The following is an 11,360-nucleotide window of genomic DNA, read 5'->3' on the forward strand; positions in this document are numbered from 1 at the left end:
AAATATGTTTATTGCAGCATCATTTACCATAGCTAAGATAAGGAACCAACCCAGATGTCCCTCAGTAGATGAATGGATCAAGAAAATGTGGTATACATACACAATGGAATTCTATGCCTCAATCAGAAAGAATGACATTGCCCCATTTGTTATGAAATGGAAAGAATTGTAAAAAATTATATTAAGTAAAGTAATCCAGGCCCAAAGAAATACAGGTTAAGTCAGAGGAAGAGGGCTGAAGTGCTGGCAGCGAGTGAAGCGGCATGACAGAATGCTTCCCACAATAACTGTACTTCAATCCATATCTGAAGAGAATCTCTGTACAGTGAAGATTGCTCTTTGTATGCCAAGTTGGTGTTGGTGTTAGGAGATCTGCATATCCCTCACAGTTTGCAACAGTTTGCCGACTAATTTCTAAAAACTGCTGGCACCGGGGAATATACAGCACATTCTCTGCACTGGAAACCTTTGCACCAAAGAGAGTTATGACTGTCTCAAGACTCTGGCTGGTGATGTCCATATCGTGAGCGGAGACTTCGATGAGAACCTGAATTACCCGGAACAGAAATTTGTGACTGTGGGGCAGTTCAAAATCGGTTTGATCCACGGACATCAGGTCATTCTGTGGGGAGACTTGGCCAGCCTGGCCCTGCTGCAGAGGCAGTTCGATGTGGACATTCTTATCTCAGGACACACTCACAAATGTGAAGCATTTGAGCTTGAAAATAAATTCTACATTAACCCAGCTTCTGCCACTGAGGCATATAATGCCTTGGAAACAAATATTATTCCATCGTTTGTGTTGATGGACATCCAGGCTTCCACAGTGGTCACATATGTCTATCAGCTAAATGGAGATGATGTGAAAGTAGAAATAATTGAATTCAAAAAATCTTAAAGCCAGTCTGTCTTGATTTTTTTCATTACTCTGTTCAAATCAAGCAATTAAACATTTAAGAATCACATAACTGTATCCCTTTTATATTTAGCAGTAAAATGTAATACATCTTTTGTTACTACTTCTCTAATCTTCTTAGAAACTGTAGTTAGTTTGCAGTATAGACTTTGTATTTTAAAAAGTCCACCTCACAGGAAATGGTTATGTATTAAGTTATTCTTGTAAATATCTTCAAAGTTGGCATTTGGACCTTATTTTACAACCAGTGCTTGAACAGAAAGAATATAGATTTTCTGTGTACATTTTTCTCTTCTCCAGTAATAAATATTTACTTTTCATGTAAAAAGAAGAAATATACGTCCCATTGTTTCCCTTATTTGCAATAACTAATATATGTCTGAGACAAACAGAAACTGTCAGACAAGTTGATGTTAGGTGAAATGAACCCCAAGATAAGGATTCAATTTTTTTTTCTTTCTTGTGATTGTTTCCAACATATTTATAAGATGATTTCTTTGTTGTTTTGTATGTACTTCCCCCAGAGTATAAGCCTTGCTTTCACTGTATTTGATGTTGATATAATTTGTAGAGGGGAAGGGAAAAAACAAACTGTTTAAATAGGGTTACAGGTGGACCCATTACAACAATGAGATGTACAAGACCTTACTTCGAAAAACGAACTTTACAACTTTGGCAGGGTGTGGGCTGGGGGAGTGGTGGTAAGGGGATATGGGGGTGGAGGAGTGGAGAAGGGAAGGGATGGTATGGGGAATCAAAGGAGAAGGCAACAATATTTGATAAGAAATATACTCACTATCTTGCCCATGTAATTGTAACCCCTCGGTATGGTATTTCCATAATAATAAAAATGATATTTTTTTTAAAAAGACTCCATAGAGAACTCCCCTATGACCCTGAAATCCTACTTTTGAACATTTACCCAAATGATCAAAAACAATACCATACCAAGGCTAGCTACCAGCACATCTATATTTATTGCAGCATTATTTACCATAGCTAAGATATGGAACCAACCCAGATGCCCTTCAGTAGATGAGTAGATCAAGAAAATGTGATACACACACACACACACACACACACACACACACACACACACATATGAATTCTATGCCTCCATCTGAAAGAATGGCATTGCCCCATTTGTAAGGAAATGGAAATACTTGGGAAAATTATATTAAGTGAAGTGAAGTAAGCCAGGCACAAAAAAACATAGATCCCATGGTTTCCCTTATTTGCAATAACTAGTACATATGTAGGTCAAGCAGAAAAGGCCAAAAGCTATGTACATATAACCATATAAAATGATGTCAAGCGGAATGAAATATAAATATCTTTTTTCTTTCTTGGTATTGTTTCTAACGTATTTTTAATTTACCATGTGATTTCTTTTGTTGCTTTGTATGTTCCTCCCTCAGGGTATAACCCATTTTCACTGTATTTGATTTTGGTGCCCTGAGTCTTGTATATACACTTCTCTAATTTGGGAAGGGGAAGGAAAAAAACAAAATGCTAAATAAGGATACAGGTTGACCCATTATAACATTGATATGTACAAAATACTATATTGAAAATGAACTTTACAACTTCGGGCAGGGGGGTGGGGGAGGATAGTTGTGGAGGTGGGAGGGAAGGGATGGTAGGGGGAAAACAAATGAGGGGCAACAGTACTCAATAGAAAATGTACTCATTACCTTGCTCATGTAACTGTAACTCCTCTGTACAGCATTTTTGCAATAAAAAAACGTAAAAAAGAACCACTAAGTAAACAGATAAAGTGGCTCATGCCTACTCTAGATACTCTTGATACTCAAGAAGTTTATATCCAACAATAATTTTCACACAATAATATTCAGCAGTTGTGTCTCAAATATTTATTTAACTTGAGTGTTAGTGTTTGTAAAAATGTGTTAGTCTTTTACTGTTAAAAAGTTAGTGTTAGTCTTATCTTATCACATTTTTGTTAGCAAATACTAGTTCTACATGGGATTTCCTTCTGAGAATTTCATACAAACATTCATTGTACCCTTATCAAACTCATTTTTTCTGTCATTCTCCCTCCCATCCTCTCTCTTAAAATGACTTCAAACCAGACATAGGTGGTCCACACCTGTTGTTCTAGCTAATCAGGAGGCAAATATCTGCAGATGGCAGTTCAAAGCCAGCCTAGGCAAGACAAGACAGTGAGCCTCTTGTCTCCAATTTCCCAGAAAAAAATCAGAAGTTGAGCTGTGGCTCAAGTGGTAGAGTGCTAGCCTTGAGAAAAAATACCTCAAGGACAGTGCCCAGGTTCTGAGTCCAAGCCCCAGGACTGGCACCAAAACTTTTTGCCAAAATTTTCTATCTAATCTATCTGTCTATCTATCTATTATCTCTATACATAATCTATATATAACATAATTATGTCTGTGGGATTGTCTCACAAGAACAACTGGGAGAGGGAGAGTAAAAGATAATAAAAGATGGTGAATAATATAGTGAAATATAAGCATTATGCATGATGAAGGCATAAAGAAACAGAGTTGTCAAACAGTAGTAGGAAAGGGGGATAGGCAGAGAGAAAAATGTAAAAAGTTCATCCAACTAAAATATAATACATGCCCATTGGCAATACCATAAGGAAAGCCATAGCACAATTACTATCCACTAAAACATGGGGTTTACTTTCAATGGTTCACATAAAATGGGTCTGGATGCTGAATAATTCTTTAGTCATTATTGAGAAACCATTAGAGGGCAGCATCTTCTCAAGGATCCCAAGGGACCTTCTCAAGTGCACTGTGTGGTGGGGGAGTGAATGCATGTGAAGGGGATGCTGGGAGGAGCTTGTTGGTGAAGTGGGGGGTGAAGAAAAGAAGCTTGTTTTTCTGATTGGTAAAAAAGTCTTTTTATGTTTCCAAAAGCACAGTAGTGAGAATATCTCAATGAGACACATTTTCCTTTACAGTTTATTCTCTGAGTCCTCAGTGAATCCAAGGGAAAGAATGATGAGATCCCTGAGTGTCTTACTAGTGATTCTGTGGCTTCACATGAACTGTGAGTTTAACTTTTTTATGGGGATATGAAGTCCAGTGTTGGTAGTTGTTTTATATTTCAGGTCTGCGAGGAGAAACACGAAAGTGCTCACTAGTCAATGAGAGAGGGTAAGAGGCCTGTAGAGAAAGCATCCACTATTCAACCATTGTCTTTGTCTGACCTTTGTCTTTCTGCACAGGGGTGAACAGCCAACAAAAGGAGGTGGAGCAGCATCCTGAGTCCCTCAGTGTTCCAGAGGGAGCCACTGCTTCTCTCAACTGCACTTACAAGAACAGTGGTTCTCAATACTTCGTGTGGTACAGACGGTATGCTGGAAAAGGACCTGAGCTGCTGATGTCTACATACTCCAATGGTGATAAACACGAGGGAAGATTCACAGCGCATCTCAATAGAGCCAGCCTTTATCTTTCCCTGCACATTAGAGGCTCCCAGCTCAGTGACTCAGCCACCTACCTCTGTGCAGTGAGTGCACAGTGCTCCCCCAACACCTGCAGTCTGCACACAAACCTATGGGGGCCCCAGTAAGGCCTGAGCTGTAGCACAGGGCAATTATTCTGTGCCCTAGATGTAATAGCAGCTAAGAGCAATAGCAGGCAGGGGTTGATTATTTTACTATCTTATCATTGTGAAAATACTTGAGCCTGAAGGGAACTTAAAGACAGAATACTGTTCTTTGTTATGGTTAACTTTGACTATCAGTCTGAGTAGACTGATGTCTCAATTTGTGATGCACATTTCTATGTGTGTGTGAAGCTATTTCCATAGGTGATTAGCACTCTGCACAGTGTGAAAAGCTCCTCTAAAGGTGGACAGGACAGATCCAATAGACTGAAGGCCTGGATGGAACAAATGCTTTCAGGCTGTGCCCAGCTTGTATTGAAGAATCCACCCTCAAATTGTGTGCACACATGCTCATGATCCTATAAAGAAACGTGTCTAAAATTCTACAGTTGACATGTTTTCCAGTTTTTTCTTTCAATTCTATACTTTCAAAATATGCACAAAAGGTTCACACAATTAATGCATATGTCTTGACAAGAAGGTGCATATGAAAGCTCTATGAAACTGTTTCCATAAGCAGTGTACATTATGCCTGCTTTTCTATCTTCTTTTTTTCAAAAAATGAGGTGTTATTGACAAGCATAAATGTACACCAACTTTGTCTATCCATCTTGATGTCTAACCCAGTCTAATACCACATTCTTACTAACCATAGTTTTTGATACTTGTATGTATAAAAGTAAATGTAATATGATAATAGATATTCTCTTTCAGTGATTAACATGCCTTGCTTTTTTCCATTAAGCTTTTCAAGATGTTCATTCATTTCAAGAGGAATGTAATAGCAAAACAGAAATGCAAATGAGATAAAGGCTTCATAATACTCTAATTTGCTTTTTTTGTGCCATCACTGGGGCTTAAACTCAGGACCTGTGCATTCACACTTAGTGTTCTTACTGGAGTCACAGCTCTGCTTCTGAAGAGTTTTGTGAACTCGCCTTTCCTGGGCTGGCTTTGAACTGCAATCTTCAAATCTATCTAGGACTAGACACCCAATAACAATCTACTTTGAAAGAGATTTTTAGTCTTAAGTTATTTTATTACAGGTTTAAAACTTAGCTGTACTCTCAGTTGCAACCCCGTCTAGAGTAGTAAAAGACACAAATTAAAGCAAAAAATGTGATATGTCAAAGATAAAAAATCAGAGGGGATCTAAATTGGTGTACTGGTGTAAGGGCTGAGTAGGTCTTGGAATTCCTTTCCTAAGCCATACTAAGTGTACCATGGAGATATGGGGAGCATCGACCACAGGAGCCCCTGACCCAGCTGACATGAGAGCACAGTAATTCTGGTTTCCTAGAGAAAGTGTATAAAACAGCATAGGCACCAAAGGAAGGACTTTGATCTAGAGAATAAAGACTTATTCTCTCTTTTGGTTAATATTGAAAGTTTGTTCTTCTTCACTTCAGAATGAGAGCTTTGCTGAGTAGATTAATCTAGGTTGACTGTTACAGATCATTACATACCCTCTTGGCTTTTAAGGTTTCTATCGAGAAACATGTTGTTGGAATCTTAACTCTTTCTGCATGATAGGTCATGTCCTTATTAATAGTATTGAATAAGAAATGTCATGTGACCTGGTAGATTTATATATATATATATATATATATATATATATATATATATATATATGTCTCATATAACCCACTTTTATTTTTTTACAAAATTGAAGTGCCAACTCTCTTTGTTCCCACTGTGATACTTACCTCCAGCAGCCTGAGACAGTGAAGATTCATCCCTGCCTGAGACCACCGATCCTGTTCTGTCCATCTGAGGAAGGCTAGAACCTCTTAATGTTATTCCAATGCATAATAATGTCTCTGAGTAGCCTAAGTGAAGTAAATTACAGCCTACAAATTGATTTTTTTTTGCCTGAACTCTGGCCTGGGCACTGTCCCTCAACTCTTCAGCTCAAGGCTAGCGCTCTACCACTTGAGCCACAGTGCTGCTTCTGGCTTTTTCTGCTTATGTGGTGCTGAGGAATCGAACCCAGGGCCTCATGAATGCAAGGCAAGCACTCTACCACTGAGCCACCATCTCAGCCCCAAATTGATATTTTTAAGGTAAGAATTTTTCTAGAGCTGTTGAGTCTCCCTTACTCTGTTTCTCTGGTTCAGGCCAGTTTGAAAGTAAGAAAGGGTCAGGGCCAAAATACCAGGTGCAATGGCCACCAACACCCATGCTGTTTTCCAAAGTTGACTTCTTGTTTACACACACACACACACACACACACACACACACACACACACACACACACACACATATTTCTCAGAATAAGGTGTACAAAAAATAGGAAAATGGGGCTGGGAAGGTGGCTCAGTGGTAGAGCGCTTCCCTTGCATGCATGAGATCCTGGGTTCAATTCCTCAGCACCACATAAGCAAAAAGAAAAAAGCCAGAAGTGGAGCTGTGGCTCAAGTGGTAGAGCACTAGCCTTGAGCTGAGGGACAGCGCTTAGGCCCATAGTTCAGGCCCCACACCGGACCCCCACCCCCAAAAATAGGAATATCTGAGAACACTAGATCCTCTGGTGCTGAGATCTAGCCTTCTGCTTAGACATACAATGATTATAGTCATTTTAACTTAAATTTTTATTCAAATTAGATCTCTTTACTTCACTATATGAATTAACAGCTTCATCTCACTCCCTTGAATTTGGTGCCCATAAAGTCTTTTCTGTTTTGTTTACTGATGTCTTCCCAGACAACATACCTATTACAGGAGATCAGGACCAAACCCAGGAGATGTAGTTCAAGGAGCTTATTGGTTGGGGTTATGAAAACATTACAACCTGCAACATAGGAAAGACATATTCCACCCACTGTGAATAAGATGATTGATAATGTCAGTCAGGATCCAGGTCCTGCTGCTTCCTAGTGATCCTTCTTCCTGAATCATTCCTATATCCACATCACTGAGACCCTGACCTTCCTCATAGTATCTCTAATGCAGAATTGATTTGGGTCAAAGGGAACTTACCATATTCCTCCACCTTAGTGTTACTGCTGTCACATATTTTATTTAACACAAAACACCAAAAGAGTTTTATAGTTTTACCTTTAAACCATGATCCATTTAAAATATTTTTCTTTTAGTCATTTAGTTGTGTTCTGTCCTGCAATGTTTTTGTTTAAAAGTTAATTGGTATTATTAGCATTGATTCTTTGTGTAATGTGACTTTTCTCATCCTTCAGGCAATTGCAGTTAGTTTTTTCTGTATTACAACATTTAAGCAACATAAGCAGTGCTATGGCTTGAATGGGGTCTGACCCACTAAGGCCTGTGATGAGGCTTGATCCCTAGTGTGGTCCTGGTGGGAGACAGAGCTTTTTAGAAATAAACAACTCCCCATGGCACTACCCATGGATAGATGATTGGCTTTTCTCAAGAGGTGGCTGAGTCTTAGAGGTCTAGAGTGGAGAAGTCTTGGCTTGCCTGGTGTGAGCATATCTTATGGAGTTGGGTTAATTTCATGGCTAATGAATTTCTGAATAATTGCATAGTATCCTAAGTACACTTGTAAATATGTAAAGCACATATCCATGGCTTTCTTCCTGAAATTTGATTCTGTTTTCCTTCTGCATATACCTTCCCCGGAGCTGTCTTATAGCAGTTCCTGCATTAGATGCTTTGCTTTACATGGTTTTTAATCACCTGCCATCAATTAAAATACAAAAGTATTACACAGAAAGTTCCAGAAATAAAAAGTTTATGAGTTTTCAGTGTCATGCCACTCTGCACTGTAGTGAAATCTTGCACTCCTATGCTCTGCCACTCAGGAGAGAACCATCCCTGTGCAAAGTGTCCATGGGGCACAACTAGCTACCCTTTAGTCACTGTTTACTCTTTGTTTTATTTGTTTTTGTGGAGATGGGGAATCAAACTCAGGGCCTTGCATATTTTGATAGGTGCTCCATCATTGAGCTGTATCACTAGACCTTGCTAAGTACTTTGTCAAGTAAATATGTGCCAGTTCTTTTGGTTGTAACTCTCACTGAAAAACTTACTGCTGCAGATCATAGTGAGTGCTTAGTCAGATGGAAAATGTTCTACTCTGTGGGTGATTTGAATATAGCATGTGTCCTGGTAGACAGCAACGTGTTGTAACAAATTACCTAACTTTATAAGTAAATCTTATGTGTATGTCTACATATATATGTATTTGTGTGGTAAAACTTATCATACATAGAGTCCAGTACTACTAGAGGTTTCTGGCATCGACGGGAGGCCTTGGAACTTATCTCCCATTCATAAGGGAGTCCACTGAAATAAAAAAAATCAGGGTCATGAGGTATGTTCTTGTGCCAGTACCAAGCTGTTTTGATTACTATGGCTTTATAGTAGAGTTTGAAATTTGGTATTGATATTCCTCCAGCACTGTTCTTTCCATTGTGGAGCATTTTTGCTATTGGGGTCTTTTATTGTTCCATATGAATTTTTAGATTGCCTCTTCTAGTATATGTATGAGTCAATCAGAAAAAGGCAGACAAGGTGATTTTAGGAAAATGAACCCTAAGATATGTATTCAAATGTTTTTTTCTTTCATGCATGTGTTTCTAACGCATTTATAAGATCATTTCTTTGTTGCTTTGTATGTCCCTCCCCCACAGTATAACCCCTGCTTTCACTGTATTTGATATCGGTATAATTTGTGGAAGGGAAGGGGAAAAACAAGTCGTTTAAATAAGAATACAGGTGGACTCATTGAAACAATGAGAAGTACAAGTTGTCATGTCGAAAACAAACTTTACAACTTTGGTGTGGGGGAGGGGAGGTTTGGATGGAGGATGGGGGGGAGAGGCTGGGAAGGGATGGGAAGGGGAAACAAAGGAGGAGGCTACAATGCTTGATAAGAAATGTACTCATTATCTTGCCCATGTACTTGTAACCCCTCTGTACAGTATTTTCACAATAAAAAATAAATAAATTTTTTTTTCAAAAAAGAAATTAACCTAAAAAACAAAAAACTCAGGGTCAGCCATACTGTCTTGCAGTTTTCCAGTCAACCACCAGAAGGCGCTGCACTCTCAAATGTAGGTCGCATTTGCATTCAGGTGGTATAACACCCCTACTCCCTTTGTGGTCACAAGTCAGAGTGATGTTCAGAAAGGTCTTATTCATGAGTGAGGAGTTTCAATACAATCCTGCTAGAAAAGCGCTCTGTACGACTGGGTGTATCAGAAGGAGCAAGAATCATTTCCTTCTAACAACATGCTTTCTGTCACCTGCTCAGTTCTTGTGATCCTTTTAATGTACAGTAAGTAATAGTTTATCCTACATATTAACAATATGTCATTGTCCTACAATTATGATAATATTTAGCCTTTTTCCTCATATAACAATGTTACTTATCTTTTCAGGGAGGACCAGTGGAGACTCAGTGACCCAGACAGAAGGCTTGGTTACTTTCACAGAGGGGGCACCTCTGATCCTCAACTCTACTTACCAGAGCACTTACTCAATTGCCTTTATTTTCTGGTATGTCCAATATCTCAATAAAGCCCCTCGGCTACTTCTGAAGAGCTCAACACAAAGCCTGAGGTAAGAGAACCGGGGTTTCCAGGCAACTCTTGTTAAGAGTGACAACACCTTCCACCTGCAGAAATCTTCATTCCAGCTGTCAGACTCAGCTGTGTACTACTGTGCTCTGGGAGACACAGTGAGAAAGCTGTAGGTTCAGCCGTTCACAAACCAGGGTGCTGATAGGCACAGTCCTGGGAAGAGAAAACTCTCCCCAGGCAGAGTTGATGTAGCTTCCTCCAGAATGGGATCCTATCTCAGATGGAATTCATAGACTCTTAGGAGGTTATGAATCACTCTGAGGCAAGATAGGATGACTGTCACAAGCTTGTGATCTCCAGAAGTGTCAATGCTCAGTCCACAAGGCCCCACTCCTTCCCAAGGAAGAGGAAATCCCAGCCAACATTTCCCATGACATGCGTCAAGTCACCAAAGTGAACTATTTCAAATATTCAGATATTTTGTGATCTTCATGCAGGCATTAATAAACTGAATGAGGTATTCAGAATCTTTTCTGTCTTCTACAGACAACACAACTGAATTTGGCATTGCTTCTTTCTGGGAAAGAGAAAACTGGGAAGAGAAAACTCTCCCCAGGCAGAGTTGATGTAGCTTCCTCCAGAATGGGATCCAATCTCAGATGGAATTCATAGACTCCTAGGAGGTTATGAATCACTCTGAGGCAAGATAGGATGACTGTCACAAACTTGTGATCTCCAGAAGTGTCAATGCTCAGTCCAAAAGGCCCCTCTCCTTCCCAAGGAAAAGGAAATCCCAGCCAACATTTCCCATGACATGGGACAAATCATCAAAGTGAGCTATTTCAAATATACAGGTATTTTGTTTTTATTTTATTTTATTTTATTTTATTTGTGAACATACTATACAGAGGAGTTACAATTACATGAGCAGGATAATGCGTACATTTCTTACCAAGCATTGCAGCCTTCTCCTTTGTTTACCCTTCACATCCCTTACCAGCCTCCCCCCTCCCCCCAATCCCAATCCTTCTCCTTCCCCCCCTTCACCCCCCCCCCCCGCACCGACGTTGTAAAGCTCGTTTTGGACATGACAACTTGTACTTCTCATTGTTGCAACAGGTCCACCTGTATCCTTAAACAACTGCTTTTCCCCCATCTCCTCCACAAGTTATACTGACATCAATATCCAGGTATTTTGTGATCTTCATGCAGGCATTAATAAACTGAATGAGGTATACAGAATCTGGTCTGTCTTCTACAGACAACACAACTGAATTTGGCATTGCTTCTTTCTGGTCCATGCTTCTAATAGCTCATCACAACTCCTCAACAGCCCTATGTTTCAT

General features: G+C 39.5%; 1 gene segment (V, D, J or C); it reads left to right on the plus strand.

The window, feature by feature from the left end:
- Positions 1-1,544: 1,544 nt before the first annotated feature.
- Positions 1,545-4,477, plus strand: LOC138815536 (T cell receptor alpha variable 12-2-like). The segment is given in 2 exon segments: positions 1,545-1,617; positions 4,131-4,477. Coding segments are annotated over 2 exon segments (420 nt in total).
- Positions 4,478-11,360: the final 6,883 nt, after the last annotated feature.

This window comes from Dipodomys merriami, unplaced genomic scaffold (assembly GCF_024711535.1).
Source record: "Dipodomys merriami isolate MVZ:Mamm:240054 unplaced genomic scaffold, mDipMer1.0.p SCAF_1, whole genome shotgun sequence".
Classification (NCBI taxonomy): domain Eukaryota; kingdom Metazoa; phylum Chordata; class Mammalia; order Rodentia; family Heteromyidae; genus Dipodomys; species Dipodomys merriami.